We start from the raw sequence: 22,572 nt of genomic DNA on the forward strand, positions 1-22,572 counted from the left end.
AAAGGGCAGCTCCATTGACACTACTTTATGGTCCGAGATACCAAGATCATATACCTGTAGATTACTGATGGGGGCGAAGTTTGAAATGACCAAGTCAAGTGTGTGACCCCTGGAATGTGTGGGGACATCAACATGTTGTTGTAGGTTGAGGGAATCTAGCAGCTCCAGGAAATCACCAGTGAGATAACCGGAAGTGGGCGTATCTCCGCCTAGGAATGTCGTCGACACTAGAAACAAAGTTCCTCAGATCAGAGTAGATGAGTAGAATCAAGTGAAGAAATTAGCATCAAAATAGGCAATGTACAAAAAAAGCTACAAGCATTTTAGACCATTCAAACCATTCAAAATACTGTACAATACAGCCAAAAAAGGCCCAAGACCAGGCCTGAAAGCTGACGTGTCATTCCAACATCCGATAAAACACGCGACACGAAAAGCAAAGCATATAATAGATAAACAAGAATGGGCATCACTTGGGTGAATGCGACGATAGACATGTATTTGCATATGTGATCTACATTTTGAGGCATCTCCCGGAAAAACGATCTCTATGGACACAGACTGACAGACCATACTGTCTGAAGCCTAAACTGTGGAGCTGGTGCAGACTGACAGATGTGCCTAATTTGGCTCAATCAGATGGGCTTATCTGTCACACTGAAGTACTGTTTAGCCCGACCGGGGACAAAGGCTAAATGAGGAGCAAATCCTACTCGCGCTTTACAATGTTTCTCCATTTACATGCCCCGTGCATTTTCAGACCTTGGCCTCAGAACCAGGAGGCTAAAAAGACGAATTGAGCAGGTGACAGAGAGCTGTCTACTCAAAATACCCTAATGTGATGCAATTCAACTCAAAGAAAATGTACCGAGTTCTTTTTCGGCAACCTTTTAATCATCTCAAAAGAACCCTGTGGAGAGTAGACAATTTTTTTATTTGTTTGATATTTGTTAAGTTTGTTTCACCCTAAAACAAGCAGAGATTTGGGATTCTGGAAAGCAATTTAATGGCACAATAGTTAAAGCAGTGCCCACACAGAGGTTTCTTGGCTGTTTGCACTTATTTGCACTTTTCCTGGTTATAAATATCATGAGTAAAGTTCTGTGAATCAGAGCCTATGTGAGTCATATACTAGAAGAAAATATTAAAAACATCCAACACTATAATAACATAATTGTTTCAAATATGTTCTACTTGAAGTACTTATAAGCAATGAAAAATATTCTGAATAATGAGTGAAAATATTCTGAAAAATTAAAAATAAAGCTAATACTGTAGTTATTATTTATTTTATAAGTGAACAAAACAAAATGCATAAGGACAAATGAGTTCAGAAAAAATAGATCTTCATTCTTTAGTTTCATTTTACAGATTAATAACATTTGGCAGATTTAATTTCTTGATGCTTATAACAAGGAATGACCTCTCCGTACTCCTTGAGTAGCAGGATGGCTTGATCAGTAAGACAGTCAAAATTCGGCATATCATACGAATGATCAGCAGGTGGTCCAGTAAACAGGACGTTAAGCATGCGTCTCGAGGAAAACCCCATACTTTCTACATTCATATCAATAAAATCCGATATCATGGGCTTCAAGATGATATCCTGAAAGAGGCCCAGAAAGTTTCACAATTATAACAATAAAGCAATACAGCCTACAATAGTAAAATACATGATCCTAAATAAAGCCTGACAAATATTAACAGATAATGTGGAGATAATATGTGCCCTTGAGAGGTAAAGTGGGCTATTCCACATGTCAGTCAAAAATGAGTTTAGTGTGCAGTATTTATTGAGGGCCTATCTTTTAAATATACCGAGATCTGTGCTACCTATGATATATATCAATTGTAGGGTATAGGCACACTGATTTTTTGAAAAAATTTCAACTTTGGAGCTCATTTTCTCAAGACTTTGTTTTTGTGGGATAGCCCACTTTACCTCACAAGGGCACATATATGAGGATATGCGTGCAAACTGTACAACAAATTATCCATCCGTCTGTGTCCATTTCTCATCCATCCTTCCATCAACCACTTATTCTGGGTCAGACGGTCACCAGGAGCCTATTCCAGGCAGCATAAAACACAAAGCAAGAGTAGAACCAGGATGGGATGCCAGTACCTCAAGTTACATAAAAGGTATGAGCGACCCAAAGTGCAACCTGTATAGAAATACTCACCCCGTTGTTCCCATTCAACCTATGAGCCACCTGACAGCCGACAGTCAATCATTAAACACAGACACATCACTGGTCAGGTCATCCATACAAACCACACACGTACAGAGCAAAGGGGTAAGAGAATGTGATAAATAGCCGCACCCGGACCATGTTCATGTGCATGCTGTTCTGAAAGAAGGCCCAGAGCTGGCCCAGAGTTATTACACAATAGCTGTACTAACACAATATTACTACAGGCTCCACCTCCAGAACTTTCTCTTGCATCTTCTACTTGATCAACTACTTGATCGCTTTTTTTTTTTTTTTGAAGAAACCACAATGGGACTAGGGTGACATTTCACCACTCTAATTCAGAAAGGTCAAGCTAAAATCCTTTTGGCAATAGTTAAAAGGGACATAGATAAAAAGACATTTCCTGATCTTTCCACTTCTATCCTGTGCAAAAATTCATAGTTCATCCATACATTTTCTGATGATTTCTCCTAATCAAAATATAGTAACTAGAAGTCAATCCTGCAAAGCACAAAGCAGAAGGCAAAGCAATGTTCAAGAGGGAAAATACAATTAATGTAAATACAATTAATGTAAATACAATTAATGTAAATACAATTAAACAGAAACAGTTAGATGTGCTTTACTTTTAACTATTATTAAACTGCAATTATGATGACTTGTTCAATTAGTAACATTTTCTATGAATGCAATGTCTAAAAGACTCTACAAACATTAGTACACTTTATATACCTCCCTTCTTGGCATAGTTGGCCCAAATAACTTAAAAATTCAGAAAAGATGTAAGACACTGTAGATTAGATGATTATCATAGACAGACTTAATAGCAGTTGGTAATAAACAATTTGAACATCTAGGTAAGGAAAGCCAGGATTATTCATTCATTCATTTTCTATACCATTTATCCTGGTATAGAAAACGTATTGGGTCATGGAGGTCCAGAACCTATCCTGAGACAATGGGCACAAGGCAAGGAATAACCGAGCATGGTCCACCAACCTATTGCAAGGCACATGATTATATATCATAAGTATTATAAGTAAATAATGGATGGGTTCAAGGACAACTGTTGGTCAGTTCCTCCTCGTCCCATATATATGTGAGAAATAAGTATGTAGGTTTTATTAGACCTGCCGTTAAGAAGGATATGCAGTGCTTCCATGCAGCACTCACGGTAGACTGTGCAGCAGTAGATGAGCCCATAAGACAGAAATGGACCACAGTATCAAAAAATACCTACGACAGGACAGCACAATAGACATTTTAGCGTCTCTCTTGATACCTTTTAAATTGTGTGAAAGCGGACTGCATTTCAAGCATTTTTAAAGGGATTAACATAATAGAATTTCAGTCAAAGATCAATTTTGGTAGAAAATTTGTGAAAAGATACCTGATAATCGCTTCTTTCAATCCGGAATGCACTCACAGTATTACAATTGGGTCAACGACAATGGGGTCACCTACTTCCCCTTTTCATCTGTAAGCTCACGACAGCTTACCCTGGACGATGTCACATTCAATACCTTCTACCTGAACTGAACAGCCACAAGCAAAAGTTCAACAATTAAACAGGGCTGATGTTGAGTGCTACTCATATGTGTAACTCAACACCCTGACGTTATCCACTATCTAGCACTCTAATATCAAGGTGTTGAAGCTTTTTTGAAGAGTAACATTACCTGGTGCAACTTCTTGGAGGTGCCCAAGAGCACTTTGCCCCACAATCGCAGATCGGGGCCAGCAGTGTGGCGGTCAAGCACCCTGGGAAGCTGAGTAGGGAAAGAGTTTATGGGTAAGTAAACACATTAACTGCAGGATAAGCCTGAATAAGCCAAATGTCTATTGTTTTAATGCAATCATACAATATGTAACACTTACAGGTAGGTGTACACTACTGGGAGAAATACTATATTGTGGCAATTCCTGTTTGCTTTAAATATTGGAGGCAGGTGTGGAGAGGTGGGGGGGGGCTCCTTAGCCTTTGATACCCATGCATAGGCAGCTCATGGCATCTTTAGACCATGACATGCTGCATTTATACTGCATAGTCTCACCACCTCACTGGGATTTACATGCTATATTTAATACATAGTATAATAACTGTCTTATTTAAAAGAGAAATGAATTAATATGTGGCCTTGGGGCGCTTGCTTAATTATGTAACAATTTCGCAAACATATAGTTTCATGACAAAAGTCTATTGACAAGCAAATTTTACATTTACAGCATTTGGCAGACGCCCTTAGCCAGAGCGACTTACATGCTTTAAGACTCTACAATGAATTTGTTCGGATACTAGCTCAATAAAGACCCAGGCTATGAATACTATCTGAATACTCTGTTGGGAAAATTTTTAACCCTAACCCTAATTTTTTTAATAAGGAAAAGAGCTCAGAGTAAGATGCCAGAAGTAATACATCTCCACACATACATTTCCTTTTTAGTATGCGTTATATTTTTTCTGACGGACTCAGTTCTGTTCTTGCCATTTTCCTTTTAATTGTAATTGTAATCACTGGCTCCCAAAGTGATACTAAACAAAAATGTCTGGTGTTTGTTACTGTATTGTAAAGGTGTTACTAATTAAAAGTCACCCAATGAGACTGCTTGTAAATTAACTTTTTAACTCAGAAAACTGTGATACCATCTCCTAAGGCTTTCTGTGCACTGTATACTTCATTAGACTTAAGATGCATTTTAGATTTTAAATAGCTGGAAATCACAGCATCTTCCTTAATAAAAAAAAACCTGCATTTATTCCAAATAATAGCTAGTCTTCCACCAGAGAAAAACAAACAAAAATATATACTATTTAAAAAAAATAAATAAATCAGGAAACATTCTGCGATAAAGAGAACTCCAAAAATCCACATCCTTCCACTTACATTCGCCCTCCCTTATCACTTCAGATCAAGAGGTAGCAGTACTGAAAACGCAAATTCCCATGCATGGGCTGTGATTGAAACTGTCCCCCACAGCTGTTTACAACAGGAAAGACCCATGCAGAAAAACATGGGCCTTGACTATGGGGGTGGAGTAAAACTGCTTATCTGTATGGGGCGGAAAAGGCAGAGCTGGCAATCTCTCCAGCCTGATTGGACGTTGACTTATTTTGCTGTTCAGCAGGTCAGCTAATCACACCACTACCCTCCCCACCGCCTCAACAGAAATGACCGTAACGACCACTCTTGTTAGCAGCGAATTTCAATTAAACCAAAATTAAACATGTGCGCTCCACACACAAGCACAACGTGGTACTGTCCATTTAGTATCAGGGAATGCAAACATATTCTCTTTCCTGTTAGCTTTGCATAGGATAAACCACCATTTGCCTATGAACTTATTCCTTGATTTTATTTTTAATATTACAATTTTTCATGACACTGACAGAACTTCAAACCTCATGACTTCACCCACAAAACAGGGAGAACAAATCCATTTTTAGATGACAATATGTCCTTACATGAAAAAAATATCCGAGTAAACCACATTTTATTATCGACCGTGCCTGCTCTACAGATCGGTAGCTTTGGTTACTGAAACCTTGCATCACTTCCCTGCCCGTCCTCAATATAAAAAACATGGGTGAAAGACCCCAAATCACCCAATGTCCCACTAAAGCATCCATGTTTATTCTGTTAAAATGTAAGCCCTGTAGCTAAGAACTGCTCTTACCGTCATGGTTGTGAGGGCTAGGATTCAAAAGCATCCCCACTGCTCACATTTAGTCAAACATCCTCTTCTATAAGCCAGAGTTAGGAAACTGGCTTCGCAGTCAGCATGAAAGTAATAGCTGCTAAGTGTTAAAGACTAAGTTCTCACTCCATCCTGCAGAACTGATGACTGTTTTAGCCCCCTTCTGATGCTAAATCAGACATGGGGCCTGATGAGAGCAAGAAGAATCATCACCCTTAAGAATTAAGCTTGAGAGGACTGACCAAGTGGAAGAGCTTGAAGAAGTCAATGTTGTCGTACATGCTGTCCTCAATGGCATGCAGCTTCTGCTGGCTCAGGGTGCACACGGCTTCACGCACTCCGCACAGACCCTCAGGACTGGGGATGTAACGTTCCAGGAGGACTTGACAGCAGGCTAAATCCTTCAACCTTAGGTCTGGCACTCCACTCGCAAACTAGGTAGCAAGGAGCACACAGGAAATGACATCAATCAGACCTACCAACTCTGCACAACAATCACATCATTTTGCCCCAATACATATGAGGTAAACAGGCATGCTTAGTTAAAAACACAGCCCTACAGACAAATTTCACCGGCAGTGACAATGGATTTCCAACCTTCAGATACCATATGTCCTGCACCCCGGCCTCCTCAAACAGAACAGGCATTTCAGGGTTTGGAATGGAAAATATTTCATAAAGGATCCAGCTTTCAGAAAATGTCAGAAAATGATTTATCAGAGCAGTTAACTTTAAAACATTTACTAAATGACACTAATCGACACCAAACACAATACATTCAAAATTATTCAAAAAGAACAACAAATATACAAGAACCCTCAGTCCCTCAGGTACCGGTGGCCCTCAAAACACGCGTCAACTCTGCACCCTGTGCTCCCTGACACAAAGAAGTGAGCCTCTGAAACAAACTGGCATTAGTCCCTAAGATTACTGGAGTCTGATCTGGGGTAATTGGGCCCGGGCAAATCAGTGCCAGAACAGACAATGTCTCAGGAGCACCTGTAAACTCTTTTGGGAACTGAACCTCCACCACCACATAGCCTTTGTATGGATAACTGGCTTCACTAAGGCCCCATATGGCTAAACCAGATACAGGGTGGATGGGGACATTAGACAAGTACTGTGCATACCACTTCTCAAAGATAATAGTTACCTGTGACCCACTATCCAACAGTGCTGTACACGGGTGACCATTGATCCTAAGCTGCACTGTAGATATGGGCCCTACTAAACCTTTCGGCACAGAATTTACTGACTTGAACTGTATGGCTTGTTTTTTTACAGAACAATGCAATGCCTCGTTCCCAGATTCTCAGTCACTATTACTATGTTTCTCCCTGGCTCTACGCAGTGAAGCTATCAGTTTAATCACTTCCTTATTTTCTGGATACGTGCACTTCCTAGCTATATGCCCGTTTCCTCCACAACGGTAACAGAAACGGTCAGCCTCTCTCATGCCATATGTCTTGTAAGAAGATGGTGAACTGCCTTCGTTTGAAATCGGTTTGACAGCACTAGCCAAAACCGATCGTCCCCTGACCTCTTCTAATGTCCTTACCTTCTGTTTAAGCCTACTAACTCTCTTCTGCAGTGCAACAACATCTGACCTGTCCTTATCCACAGATAATGGTTCCAAAGGTAAAATTTGTGTCTCCATAGCATCCCTAGTAGCATTAGGATTGCTGCTCATTGCTATTACTTTAGCCTTCAAGGCCTTTAGATCAGCCTTTAACTCCTGCATCTCAAATCCTGACAACAGAATCCTCTTGAGCTTCAACATTACGAACCCTAACACTTACTCGCTGCCGTGACTTTTCATACTCTTCCTCTTCCCGAATCTCGGTAAGTCAATAAAAGCAGGGGGGTTATTCCTCCTCTCTTTGAGGCACAATTGTAATAACAGCAAATCAGCGCCCACTGCTCCTCTGAGTAACTGCTCTACCCTTACCCTATCCATATCCCTTACCAATATTCCTCCTTTCTTTACCACTTTTGCCAGGAAAGGTTCCAGTCTCCTAAAATAATCTGATAATTTTTCACCAGATTTTTGTTGCATAAAACGGAACGCAAAATACAAATCCTCGCCAGATTCTGGTGACCCAAAAGCACTGTTTATAGCTTTCAGGTATTCTTCGGGCTTGGCTTCAGGTTTACTGAATCTCAGAACCCTGATAATCTCTAAAGCAGGGCCCCTCAAACTTTCCAGTATTCTACGCCTCTTTTCTCTATCAGGACAATCACTCTCCTCTACCATCAAAGTTGCCTGCTCCAGCCAATACTCCAAGGGTTCCTCCCCTGCAGGAGTGGGAGTGATGCCTGAAAAAACCCTGGGGCGGCGGTAACCCTGACCCTCAGACTGACCCTTATAAACCTGTTTTAACAACTCTCCCATTACTTCAAAAAGTGACTCCTCACTGTCCCCTTTAGAACTACTGGCAGCACAATAGCTCCGTAAATCAGCCACCGTTTTCCCTTCATTACACAATGACGCAGTTAACTTTAAAACATTTACTAAATGACACTAATCGACACCAAACATAATACATTCAAACATATTCAAAAAGAACAACAAATATACAATAACCCTCGGTCCGGTAGTCCATCAAACACTTAAATATGAAGAAAATTAAAGCAAAGGACCGTGGCAGGCCTGGTTGATGCTTGCGTCCGTAGTGACTACAAACGAAAAAAATGGACGCTTCACTCTGAAGAGCAAAAACAAAATAAATAAAAAATAATACGCCTACCAGTCCACCCAATTCCAGGCGTGCTCCAAATATCTTTCCTTCATCCCACGGTCTTTCCCTCCCGTAGGGCGAATTTACTCTCCCTCTCCGAAGCGCTGTGCTGGTGATTCTCCGCTGTCCGCAGCTTGTGGCGAGCCCCTCGCAAGACGAGCAGTCCTGCGACTCCCGTTCCAGCCGGCTTCTCTCTCTTGACCGGGTACGCTGGCATTTCTCACCGCTCCACGGCTTGAAACAGTCGCTCACAAGACGAGCAGTCTTGTCCGCTTCTCCTTCCCCGCCAGTCTTCCTTTTTTCCCGCCAGAGTCTCTCGTTCCCGCCAGTCTCTTGCTCCCGCCCCTTTTCCCGATTGGCGGACATAACAGAACCCAATTAAAGTAAACGGATACAGGAATGTAAAACAACCATGTTCTATTCATACTCCGCAGAATAAAATTTAAAAAAAGAATCGAACACCGGATTACACATGCGTATGCCTGTTGGGTAAGAGCCTTCCATAAAAAAATTGTCTTAACTGAGAAGGTGTGTCATTCCATCCAGACCGCCCTTTGCATGAGATTGTCTCCGGGTCTCCTGCAACCCCGGCTACTTGGACGATTAATGCATGAATGGATCTAAGGTGCCTTACATCAGTCACAAATATAGTAATAACTACCCACACATAAAAGATTACTGAGCTTTACAGGAAAGGTGTTAATACAATGATTGGTTCAGAGAGATAACCAATCCGATTATACAGAAGGTGGGTCCAAGCAGCTAGAGGAGGCGGGACCAAACAATCAGATGTTCCATAACCAAGGGAACCATAACATTAAGGACATGGCTAAACAGAGGAGCACTGCCATGGAAGATTATAAGCACAAAAATTCAAATGGCAATTCATTTTGCAATTGTCAATTCAATATTCAACCAGAGCATGCATTTGTCATTTCAATATTTAATCTGTGCATGTAATTTGAAAATATATTTTGCAATCGGCAATTCAATGTGCAAAGTGCTTATGAAATCCTTAATTAATTTCATAATGTTTTGAATAAAAAATAGAATGACAATTCACTGAATTGCATTTCGTTTTGCCATGGGCTTTTTGCCTCTTTATTCAAATGGAAATTCATTTGGCAATTGTCAATTCAATATTCAATCAGAGCATGCATTTGTCATTTCAATATTTAATCTGTGCATGTAATTTGAAAATACATTCTGCAATCAACATTTCAATGTGCAAAGTGCTTATGAAATCCTTAATTCATTTAAAAATATTTTGAATAACAAATAGAATAACAAATCACTGAATTGCATTTCGTATTACCATGGGCTTTTTGCCTCTTTATTCAAATGGCAATGGCGTCCCCGGGAATTGCATTGCATGTTCGGGAGAAAACTCAATTTGCAATTCCCAACTGTCAGACCGCTCATCAAGGTGGACCTTCATTAACGACGTCACTTCCTTGTTTAGGGCCTCGCTAGCATTCAACGGATTTGTTCGTTTAGTTAGAATGAGTAATGGCGGCAGAAGAGCTTGCAGTAAATATTTCTGCCTTTGCAGATGACATGGAAATTAATCAGGTATCAGCAGTAGATGCGTTTGATAGGTTGTTTGTGTTGTCACAGAGGGTAACCAACTGCGTGACTTGATGTAACGCCTGAGCTACATTAGTTTGCACCCTTCTCGTATCAAGTCCAGTTAAGATTGTAAGTTCCTCTACGCATCTGCCCTCACAAGAACTTCGGGAATGCCAGTCACGTCAGAGTCGCTGCCTCCTCTAGCCCCAGGAACAGAAATCAGGCCTGAGAACTGGTTGGGTCCTAAGGTCTGGCTCATGTCCAATCTCCAGCGTAGAAGTACAATAATTAAATGGAGGACAGCGCTGGGGCTGGCCAGCGGCACCTCAGGGTCCTGCTGATACCACACACATTCCTGGGCACCTGCTGGGAATTAATTGTCCCACATGTTCCTTTTCCTTGGGATCCTACATCTGACTTCAACGCCCATTTGTCCACTCTCTAGAAATTTGCATGCGTCTGGGCCTTGTGAGCGTGCTTAGCGCACGTGCTCCAGTTTGCGTGCGTGCAGAAGTCCACAAATTTCTACATTGTGTTTTTGTGTGCTTGGGCCCAGTGCCAACCTGGCCAAAACCTGAGGTGCCCTGATCACAAAGATGGCTGGAAGATTTCATCAGATTAGTTGCTAAGTGAGGACCCAGCCAGTGTGTACTCCTTTCAAACAGCTACGGGGTGAATTGACAAGTCTTGAGAAAGGCCAAGTCAGTGAAATGTTTGCATTTTTGGGATAAAATTTGCATATGAAAGCTGATTGAAATCCATTGAAGTGTCAGTCCGTAGATTTTTTTTTCGTCTTTGTCTTTTGGCCAGTGGGTTGCATATGCTTTCACATCCTGCATATTATTCTACAGCAGAGGGCCAGATGTAGCTATGGATCAAAGCTGTCCTCTGTGGGGTAGCTAACTTCCAGAACATTCTTTAAGATAAAAATTAAGAAAAAAAAACAATACCAAAATTAAATGAGTCTAAGGCTAAATGAAGCAGGACTGTTAAAGGATAATAGTAAAATCAATAAAGTTTTATGTAATGACAACACGGTAATGTAAAAGTAAGCTATTGAACCAATAGAAACCAAGGACATCAGCAAAATTATCAAAAAGTATACAGATAAATAACTTGAATTTCCACAGGGGAAAATTTATGCTCCTTCAAGCTAGAATCAAACCAGTGACCTAAGGATGTCCATCTGCATTTCCCTACAGTCCTCTGCTCTACCCGCTGAGCTATCAAAGGGAGCCAGAAGAGCACTTGGAAGATAAGTAAGTGAGCAAAAATCCTGAGAACAGCAGAAATATGTAGAGAATGCATAATATTACCAGATCACTATTTATTCAGGAGATTATCAAATCTGTACATTATTAAAGATCCAGATTTTCCCATAACCCCACCAACCATTTGGGAGATGGATGAACAGAAGTTTGGACACACCTGCTTTTAATGCATTTGACTCAATTTTAGCTGTTACTCTCCTTACAGTACAAGGCTGTGAGGCAATGAAGCAATATAGCAAATATTGCAATGGTCAAGAGAAATGTTCAACATCACAAAATATTAGACTCTTAAAATAGCCCCTTTTTGCTTTCAAATTCTTTTCAATTCTTTCAACCAGCTTCCAGATGTAGCCACCTGGAATGCTTCTACAACAGTCCTGAAGGAGTTTCCATGAGTTCTGGGCACATCTAAAAATCATCCAAAACCATCTCTAAAGGGTTTAGGTTGGGGATTGTAGGAGCCTGGTCATCTGTCATATCACTCCATCACTTTCCTTGTTCATAAGATAATACTACATAACCTCAAGGTGTGCTTAGGATCATTATATTGTTGAAGAACAAATGATTTGTAGTAGGAATGTCCAGACTTGAAGAGTTGGAAACTCACGCTTTCAGAATCTCACAGTCACACATGAAATCTTACAGCAAATGTATATTATTCCACTGTAAACCTAAAATTACCTACATCAAAAGCTTTGGGTAGTTTGCAATCCCTACAGACTATTCACAAAGTAATAAAGTATAAATATAAATGCTGTGCAGACTTGCTTCAAACTGAAAATCTCACGCCAGCCAGCCTTTGGTACTGACAACCTTTTTTACAGGTGCTGTATAATTGAAGTCTATGAAATGGTGAGATGCAGATACTTATGACAAAAAGACCATAAAGGGGGAAATAAGGGTCTGGCATGAGGAGTGAGGCCTACCTGCTTGAGTCGCACTTGGGCATTTACTAGCTGATGAATGACAAAATCTGGCAAGAACACCTCCCACAGCATGAAGGAGCTGAGTGTTTCATTATCCTTCAGGACGTCTTTAATCTTCAGTCCACAACCTGGGGGGAAAGATGAAAATCATCAGATCAGGAGAGCCCTGCAACATATAGCTGGTCTAATACTTGTAGAGTTCCCGAAACACAAGGGTAAATACCAACAAATGTCTAATGACATTCTGAAGTGAAACTTGCATTTCTATCAAAAGCAGTGCTTCTCAATCCAGTGTTCATGGGCCGCCAAATAGTTTACATTTTTGCTCCCTCCCAGAACCAAACAGCATGGTATAGGCATGTTGGGATTTGGAGGGAGCAAAAATCTGCACTGTCTGGGGTCCCCAAGGACTGGATAGAGAAACATTGACCTAAGGAGTTCAAATCAGGACAAATGACAACGACATGTGAGGCATTGAGGCTGGTGTCTCCATCCAATGGAATGATCTGTAGGGTGACTGCTGTGATGTGGAGGAGCTACATGCTGAAAGCTCCGATTCATATTTTGTTAACCGATTTCTCTCTATCTGAAGTTTGCCTTCACTGTTGTTGATCTCTCGCTTGTGTGTAATTAGGATCCCAAGGCCAACGAATTTACCAGCGACAAAAGATGCGACCTTCAGAGTTGTGACCTTCACAGAATCGTAACCTTCACAGATATCTGACTTTGTCTCAGCTACCCGTTCAATACCTTAAAAAGTGAAGCCGTAACATCTAGCAACATCTAAAGAGACACAAATCTATAAAAGTTTCCAGTACATATTGTTTGCCGGGGTCTGGGGTCTTTAAGCTATTTGTTTTATTCTGTTTTGTCCTCAATAGCTGTGACCCTGACTGTGCTGCATTACAGTTTGTCCCCCAACACACCTGCCAAATTTTAAGATTTCTTTATTTTTTCCTCGCTGAAACAAACAGTTTTACATTGACGCTTCTCTGCTGTTTTGCTCTAACCCTGCCTCTTCTCCCCGAAGCCTGTAAGGGGAAATCCCTCACTCAGTGTCCCACCCACATGGTCAAGATGTAGTCCTGGTCATGGTCAGTTCCCCATCGGGACCAGAGTGACCCTCGCAAATGCTACATATTGCGGTATTACCATGCACACTTATTCTGGAGCCTGTATTTTGGGACTAATTTAAATTTACTTAGTGTATCAGGGTGTCATAGGATCTGTTTCCCAAGCAATGCTGCATAATAAATACACGAATATAGCTGAAAATAATATGACTAGGGCTGCAGCTATCGAATATTTTGGTAATCGAGTATTCTATTGATTATTCCATCAATTAATCGAGTAATCGGATAAGAAATACTTTTGTCTTATTAAAGAGCAATCATACCTATTCTTAAAATGAATAACTCATAGGTTCCATTTTAGGAACATTTTTAATGACTGAACTCCATACAACAACTGACTAAAGAACTAAACCCTTTTAGTGCATTTATGTACATATTTGTTTTGCTTTTTAAAAGAAAACACTTTCTTAAATGCAAAAATAAAATGATGTCAAATAAAATTACTGAAAAAAAGTATACATATATCTTAAACTAAGGCATAAATTAAAATGGCTTTTACTCTCTGTGTTCTTGTACATTTATAGGAGTCATAAAAAAAAGTTTTGACAGGATTGTATCTCCTGAATGAGGTAAGAATGCTGTGCTCATGTTCGTGTGTGTAAGTGAAGGTGAGTGAGAGTCTGTGTTTAAGTGTATTAGAGAATGAGTGTGTGTGTGTGTGTGTGTGTAAGCCTTTAAAGGAGCATGTGGCGGTTGGATAATTCAGTGTCTCAGAGTTTCACTGGCCCAAGGCTTTTGGGGCTGTTATAACATTATTATAATTATGTAATATTATTCATATTAATCTAAATCTGCAGAATAATATTATTAAAGCCTTGCAATAGATCTAGTTGAGTACACCCCATGTTCCCCTTTAGACTCAGCCCTGTATGCTGCAGGTATCACTGCGACAAAGTGTGACGGCTGCTGTAAACCTGCTGCAAGTTGCCAAATTTAAATATTGTGTCAAACTAAGCTAACAGTTTATCTGCATACAAACAGCTTCTATTTGAACTTGTATAGCTTTACTGTAGCTTTGCTGCTGTGGAAGACAAACAGCGGTAGATGGGAGCAACAGAGAACATCACTTTTCTTCACCTTTCAGCTTGTTGAACAGCTGGTTTGATTACGGACTCTCGCCAGCTCTTTACCAGAAAAGGTTTAGTACCGTTTACAAGCACTGCTGCCTAACCCTAACCCTAACCTTAACCCTAAACCCTAACCCTAACCCCTAACCCTAACCCTAACCCTAACCCCTAACCCCCTCACCCTAACCCTAACCCCTCAGATCAGGCTGAAGCGTTAGATCTAGGCATATTGTGCATCCTAGATTCAGAATCTGCACTTATCTCAAAACTTAGCATATTAGCATGTTAGCATATTAGCATGTTAGCATATTAGCATGTTAGAATTTTAGCAGGTTAGCATAGCTTGTTAGCATGTTAGCATTTTAGCAGGTTAGCATGTTAGCATAGCATGTTAGCAGGTTAGCATAGCATGTTAGCATGTTAGCATATCAGCATGTTTAACATGTTTAGCATGTTAGCATATCAGCATGTTTAGCATGTTAGCATATTAACATGTTAGCATATTAGCATGTTAGGATATTAGCATGTTAACATATTAGCAAGTCAACATAGCATGTTAGCATGTTAACATATTAGCAGGTTAGCATGTAAAATGCCTTAGCATGCTTAGATCAGGCTGAATCTTTGGATCTAGGCGTACTGCGCCTCCCAGATTCAGAATCTGCAGTTATGTCAAAACTTAGCATATTAGCATGTTAGCATATTAGCATGTTTGAATTTTAGCAAGTTAGCAGGTTAGCATAGCTTGTTAGCATGTTAGCATAGCATGTTAGCAGGTTAGCATAGCATGTTAGCATATCAGCATGTTTAGCATATTAGCATATTAACATGTTAGCATATTAGCATATTAGCATGTTAGCAAATTAGCATGTTATCATCCTAGATTCAGAATCTGCACTTATCTTAAAACTTAGCATGTTAGCATGGTAGCATATTAGCATAACAGAATGTTAGCATGTTAACATAGCATACTAGCATATTAGCACATTAGCATATTAGCACATTAACACAGCATATTTACATATTAGCATGTTAGCATATTAGCATGTTAGTATATAAAATGCCTTATGGTCAGATCAGGGTTGCAACTAGCTTCAAAATAGGTAATGTACAAAAAAAGCTACAAGCGTTTTAGCTATCATAAAAGAGCATGCTAGCCTGTTAGCATGCTCAGATCAGGCTGAAACGAATCTGCAGTTATCTCAAAACTTAGCATGTTAGCATATTAGCGTGTTAGCATATTGGCATGTTAGCATACATAACGCCTTATCATGCTCAGATTCAGAATCTGCACTTCCCTCAAAACTTAACATGTTAGCATCAAAACCGGAAGTGGGCGTATCTTCGCCTAGGAATGTCGTATAGACTAGTAACAAAGTTTCTCAGATCTGACTTGATGATTAGAGTAAAGAAATTAAACTAGCTTCAAAACAGGCAATGTACAAAAAAAGCTACAAGCATGTTAGCATGTTAGCATCAAAACCGGAATTGGGCGTATCTCGGCCTAGGAATGCTGTAGAGACTAGAAACAAAGTTCCTCAGATCCATCTTGATGAGTAGAGTCAAGAGATGAAACTTGGGGAGTCAGTGTCCCTGCCTCTCATTCTCTCTGCAGTTATTTTGAAAGTTAGCACGTTAGCCTGTTAGCATAAAAAATGCCTTAGCATGCTCAGATCAGGCAGAGTAGTGTCTTTTGTTTCCGTCACGTCGCCTGGCAGATCATTATCTTGAACCCTTCAGGGTGCACAGTCGGGGGATGGAGGGGGGCGTGACACCCAGAGCGACCGTGCCTGCAGTCAGGAGGTCCCCGGTTTGAGCCTCACAGAGACAGATGCTACATGTGCGTGAATCCTTTATTTGGCAAGCTAGGGAAAAAAAACATATATACGAAAAAGAACATGCAACCCGGGGTAGCAAGTGGCACTGCAGGCTAAACCTCTGTATCTGTGATCAGAAGGTTGCTGCTTCAAGCCTAGCCTTAGCAGAACAGAAATCGTGGGTGGCGAGAGGAACTGAAAGCTAAGCCTTTGTATCAGTAATCAGAAGGTTGCTGGTTCAAGCCCAGCCGTAGCGGAAGACATGCGTGTTACATGTGTGTGAATCCTTTATTTGGCAAGATAGGAAAAAAATATATATACGAAAAAGAGCATACATGCTGGAGCGGCAAGTGGTGCTGCAGTCCAAGCCTCAGTATCTGCGATCAGAAGGTTTCTGGTTCAAATCCAGCCTTGGCAGAGTAGCCACAGAGATGGAGGAGGAGCCACAGTGAGACAGATGGGACATCAGTGTGAATCGGTCAGTGCGCTCAAGCCTGCCCTCAGCAAAATAGTTACAGGGCAGGCCCTTGAGGACACTGAATGATCCTACTCTCTCTCACTCCACACTCCACCACTGCAGGGTCAGCCAGTGCATCCAAGGACCCATCCTGTAACCATCCAGCTGAGAGCAGGCTTGAACCGCCAACCTCAACTTTCCAATCACAAGCGCAGCGAATTAGCCCACTGAGCCACTCACCAGTCCCAATCAGAGCTGATCTTTTCATAATTTTGACTCTCAAACACATACGGATCAGAGCAGATCCAGTTTACGGATCTGTGGCGATTTCTGAACAACTTTTTACCCGGATCCGGTTCACACTCAACTTGCTATGTGGCCCCGCAGAATTGGGACACCTGCCTTTACACATACATGAACACATTACACATCCCATTCTTAATACATAGGCTTTAATATGGAGTTGGCCCACCCTTTGCAGATATAACAGCTTCAACTCTTCTGGGAAGGCCGTTCACAAGGTTTAGGTGTGTGTTTATGGGAATTTTTCACCATTCTTCCAGGAGAGCAATTTCTGAGGTCAGGCACTGATGTTGGACGAGAAGGCCTGGCTCACAGTCTCTGCACTGATTCATCCCAAAGGTGTTCTGTCGGGTTGAGGTCAGGGCTCTGTGCAGGCCAGTGAAGTTACTCCACACCACACTCGCTCATCCATGTTCTTATGGACCTTGCTTTGTGCACTGGTGCGCAGTCAATGTTGGATTAGGAAGGGGCCATCCCCAAACTGCTCCCACCATGTTGGGAGCAAGAAATTGTCCAGAATGGCTTTGAATGCTGCAGCATAAAGAGTTCCTATCACTGGAACTAAGGGGCCAAGCCCAACCTCTGAGAAACAACCATGTAGCCGGGTGTTTTCCATCACTGCATCCGATGCTTTGCATTGCACTTGGTGATGTAAGGCTTGGATGCAGCTGCTTGGCCATGGACATCCGTTCCATGAAGTTTGTGAGCAGTGCTGATCTTCCTCTCCTGTCTGTGCATCTCTCTGCGTACAGAGCGCGCAAATGAAAACTGCTTGGTCTTTTTCAGTCTGATTAAAACTAAACTGAAATTCATCTAGCAGCCTAATCTACAGACTAAAGACAGGCAGATATATAGGCAAACTGACTGGCAATATAAAAACCCACAGAGGGTTAGGGTTAGGGTCAGAATTGTTTTTAACTGCTTCCAATTTCAGCCTAGATGAATTTAATTTATCACTTATTGCTTGGGAAAAAAAGGTGAGATTAAACAGTATCTGCTGTAAACTGCAATAAGTCTTTGTTCTTTTTTGGCCAATTAAAATGCAAATAAGATCATGTGACACGAGTAGTTTACTGTAATGCACCATTTAAATTAAAAGTGATTACTCAGTGCGGCACAGAGCACAGCTCATCAGCAGAGACTCTGCTCATTTAAAGCAAAAACATCCTGGGAGCTCTTCAGCAGCCCTCCGCCCACCCCTATGCTATGCTAAACTATTAGTGGATTGGCATCAAAAAGCAATGCTGCTGCTGACTGCTGGTTGGGGGGGGGTGGGCAATCAAGCAACGGCTACATGATATAGGGCCATGTACAGGCTACATAATATACGGCTACATATAGGCTATATAATGCCAGAGTTGAAGAAAGACCAGCTTGAACTCCCAAACTTACTGATTTCCAGTCCCTGACTGCAGTAATCAATAGAAACTTTGTCACTTTTCATCATTTACTCAAGAACTAATGATCTACTGCCCCCTTGTGATAAAATCATGAATTACTGGTGATCTGTTGCTAAAATGTGAACTGGATAATGCTTTGTCTGTTTTTAGAATACTTTTGTTTTAAATTACATTTGAGCTTGCCAGCCACTTGAGGAAATCCATGTTATTGCATAGGTGACATTCATAGGAACCAATCTTTAGTATCAATACAGGATGCAGTAGAGCCGTTGAGCACAGGCAGCACGTCTGGTGCTCATGGCCCATTGATAGATGTGTGACTGTGACATCAGCAGTAACTGTGGAGACCCAGTGGTGCATTATTTAAGTTACATGTGTCTTTGGCCTCAGTGTGGATGCGCAAGGCAGAGTTTAGGACAGAGGGTGACACCCTTGAAATGTCCTACAGATATATGAGCGGTGTTGGCCTTGTACAGAGATTTGTTTTGGCCATGAACTTCACTGGCAAGCTTATCTTTATGTAACTCTGATCACCAGTCAGGTCCAGCTTAATTCAGGCAAACTAAATCAACTGACCTGACCATAACTTTTGCACATATGCTCGAACAACAGTAATGATTGAAGTCATACAGAAATATTCTACAGGTTGTGCTAAAGAAGTGGAGAAGTTTTTTTAGAGTAATAGGTGAACAGGAGTGCTTAAGAGGAGAGGATGCTTGCATAGCAAATGTTACCCTTGTGGATTTTCTTGCTTTCGGAACCACTCCTAGAAAGGATGAACCAATAGCAGGTAAATTAACTCCATTATACAGAAGAACAAAATGACTAAAAGAGATCAAAAGAAATAGGAATAGGAACAAAAGTAAAGTCTTGGGGAGGTTTTTTACCATGGGTCTCCTGTCCCCGCTGCCTCTGAGTGACAGGCAAACATCCACGACTATCACACCCATGTCATTTACCAGACTGTTCGGGTCTCCTAGATACAAATTCATCCCACGTGTTCTGTAAAAGGACAATGTTCTTGCTCATTAAGGTAAGGCTTAGAGAAAGGGCTCAGAGCACATGACACACAGCAATCAGACCTGTCGACAGGACTGCAAACAGAGATGCTCTCTCTCTCTGCATGTTCATCTGTGGTCAGGTCCCGGTCGTACACCTACGCCATTTCATTTCAAAATTAGCTAAACATCACAAGTATATCCACATTTATGTAAAATTCTCCATTTCTGGTTAAAAATGTTCGAAAGCAGCAAATTATTTCTAGCCAATTATAACCTTAGCAGCCCGTTGCCGAGTATCACTGAGCAGGATACACAGGCTGGAATAGGGATGTTTTATATGACTAACTAGATTAGCATCCCAAAGAGCAAGTTAATCAGCTAAAGCCAGGTAAGCTGCAATCTCAGCATACCTTAAGTAGCAGTGCCTTCTCCAGGTCATGCACAGGATAGGAGAACGACTCATTCCATGTTGGGTTGAGGCTCTTGTAAACGACTTTGCTTTTGTAAACTGTTTTCCCATCTAATTTTAATTTCACGTGGGGGTCACTTGTGCCTAAAACAAATACACAAAAAAGAGAGAGTGAAGTGTAAATGAAAGCATGCATTCAGCAGAGACCACTTACAGATGTAGCCACTTGAATTTTCCCGTTTACATGATGAGGCCTTGGCTGGCCCATGGCTGGTCCTTGGCTGGCCCCTGCTGGGTCCTGGGTGGGACCTTGATTATGAGATCCCCCACGATGATGTAACGAACAAGGGGCCCGGCATGATCCGCCCCTTGCCTCTCTGTGTGTAAAGTACTTGCAATGATTTATCCATCCACCAGGGAGAGCAGTGATTATGAAAGCTGAAGTGACTGAAGTGACTACACAAAGGTGAATGAGACATTCAAAGAATTGTATGGGGTTTGATTACTAAAGTGTTACAACTTTGAAGTGACTTTGGAGTCACCACACCTTTGCATACTGTCAATGGCCCATCAGTCTGGAATGTCTGTCACTGCTCCTCACACCAATCAGTTTGGAAAGGCAGTGTGAATTTTACAGATTTTTCAATTGCCAAGACAGATACTGCAATACTGAAGTTGCTTTCTCAAAACTCTTCATACAGTCACCACAACATTAGCTTTTGTGGGTTAAACTGTTAAGCATTTTGCTTTGCTGTCATACAAAATGCAATCAATAACTAAATGCTTCAAAAGTCATGGATTCCTGTCTCACTCACAACATTTCATTTTCAGAGGCCATTTTGCACATAAGTACATACTGTCCCTAAAACTGCTAATAAAACAGTCAAAACTGAAATATGTCATTTTGCTAAATTACTATCAAGACCCGGGGCGGCATGGTGGTGCAGTGGTTAGCACTGTTGCCTCATACCTCTGGGACCCGGGTTCGAGTCTCCGCCTGGGTCACATGTGTGTGGAGTTTGCATGTTCTCCCCGTGTCGTCGTGGGGTTTCCTCCGGGTACTCCGGTTTCCCCCCACAGTCCAAAACCATGCTGAGGCTAATTGGAGTTACTAAATTGCCCATAGGTGTGCATGTGTGAGTGAATGGTGTGTGAGTGTGCCCTGCGATGGGCTGGCCCCCCATCCTGGGGTGTTCCCTGCCTCGTGCCCATTGCTTCCGGGATAGGCTCCGGACCCCCCGCGACCCAGTAGGATAAGCGGTTTAGAAAATGGATGGATGGATGGACTATCTAGACCCTTTCTAAAATAGATTGTAAAAACCACATAAAATAAACAAATGTCAATTGACACAAGATCAAACAATGAATGCTGTATGCCAAGATATTTCTCCAGAGCAATGCCAAGGATGGATCATGTATGTGAAGAGATAGTACAGTAGATTCTGCTCTGTTTTAGCAATCGAAAAAAACTGCAAGAAAAGACACAATACTAGCCTTTTTGCAGTTTATAACATGCAACAGATTAAACGCTGATGTATAAAATGTGGGGCAGCATAGTGGTGCAGTGGTTAGCAGTGTTGCCTCACACCTCTAGGACCCGGGTTTGAGTCTCCGCTTGGGTCACATGGGTGTGGAGTTTGCATGTTCTCCCCATGTCGTCGTGGAGTTTCCTCCAGGTACTCCGGTTTCCCCCACAGTCCAAAAACATGCTAAGGCTAATTGGAGTTGCTAAATTGCCCATAGATGTGCATGTGTGAGTGGATGATGTGTCAGTGTGCCCTGCAATGGGCTGGCCCCCCATCTTGGGTTGTCCCCTGCCTCATGCCCATTGCTTCTACGATATATATAATGGACGGCAAGGTTGCTACTAGAAGTAAAAAGAGCGTATCAACGACTGAAAATGTGGAGGAACAGACGCCACAACATGATGCTAACTAGGGCTGCAGCTATCGATTATTTTGGTAATCGAGTATTCTATCAATTATTCCTTCGATTAAGAAAAGAAACTTTTGTGTCTAATTAAAGAGCAATCGTAACTATTCTTAAAATAACTCATAGGTTTCCGTTTTAGGAACATTTCTTATGATTGAACTCCATACAACAACTGAAAAAAGAACTAAACTTTTAGTGCATTTATGTACATATTTGTTTTGCTTTTTAAAAGAAAACACTTTCTTAAATGCAAAAATAAATAAAATGATGTCAAATAAAATTCCTGAAAAGGTACACATATATCTTAAACTAAGGCATAAATTAAAATGGCCTTTACTCTCTGTGTTCTTGTACATTTATAGGAGGCATAAAAAAAGTTCTGACAGGATTATATCTCCTGAATGATGTAAGAATGCTGTGCTCATGTTCGTGTGTGTAAGTGAAGGTGAGTGAGAGTGTGTGTGTGTTTAAGTGTGTTAGAGAATGAGTGTGTGTGTTTAAGTGTGTTAGAGAATGAGTGTGTTTAAGCCTTTAAAGGAGCATGTGGCGGTTGGATAATTCAGTGTCTCAGAGTTTCACTGGCCCAAGGCTGTTGGGGGAGAGGGGGTGGGTAATTTTTGTGTTATATTTATAATATATTATTTATACTATAATTATG

The 22,572-nt window shown here is 41.3% G+C and overlaps 1 protein-coding gene across 1 annotated transcript; it reads right to left on the reverse strand.

Moving 5' to 3' along the window:
- Nucleotides 1–1,372: 1,372 nt before the first annotated feature.
- Nucleotides 1,373–8,995, reverse strand: LOC125715057 (uncharacterized). Its single transcript, XM_048986283.1, has 4 exons — nucleotides 8,639–8,995; nucleotides 6,134–6,325; nucleotides 3,875–3,964; nucleotides 1,373–1,606 (listed from the first exon to the last, which is right to left on the reverse strand). The coding sequence occupies exons 1-4, from the start codon at nucleotides 8,993–8,995 to the stop codon at nucleotides 1,373–1,375; spliced, it is 873 nt and encodes a 290-aa protein (XP_048842240.1).
- Nucleotides 8,996–22,572: the final 13,577 nt, after the last annotated feature.

This window comes from Brienomyrus brachyistius, chromosome 19 (genome assembly GCF_023856365.1).
Source record: "Brienomyrus brachyistius isolate T26 chromosome 19, BBRACH_0.4, whole genome shotgun sequence".
In the NCBI taxonomy this organism is placed as follows: Eukaryota; Metazoa; Chordata; class Actinopteri; order Osteoglossiformes; family Mormyridae; genus Brienomyrus; species Brienomyrus brachyistius.

What these genes read in the sequence shown, in the direction of transcription:
- LOC125715057 (XM_048986283.1), bottom strand. Translation starts at nt 8,995, where the DNA reads ATGTCCGCCAATCGGGAAAAGGGGCGGGAGCAAGAGACTGGCGGGAAC. An exon ending in GCCTGGAATTGGGTGGACTG is followed by an intron (nt 6,326 to 8,638) that starts GTAGGCGTATTA and finishes CTTGCTACCTAG; the next exon opens with TTTGCGAGTGGAGTGCCAGA. An exon ending in CCTCCAAGAAGTTGCACCAG is followed by an intron (nt 1,607 to 3,874) that starts GTAATGTTACTC and finishes GGCCTCTTTCAG; the next exon opens with GATATCATCTTGAAGCCCAT.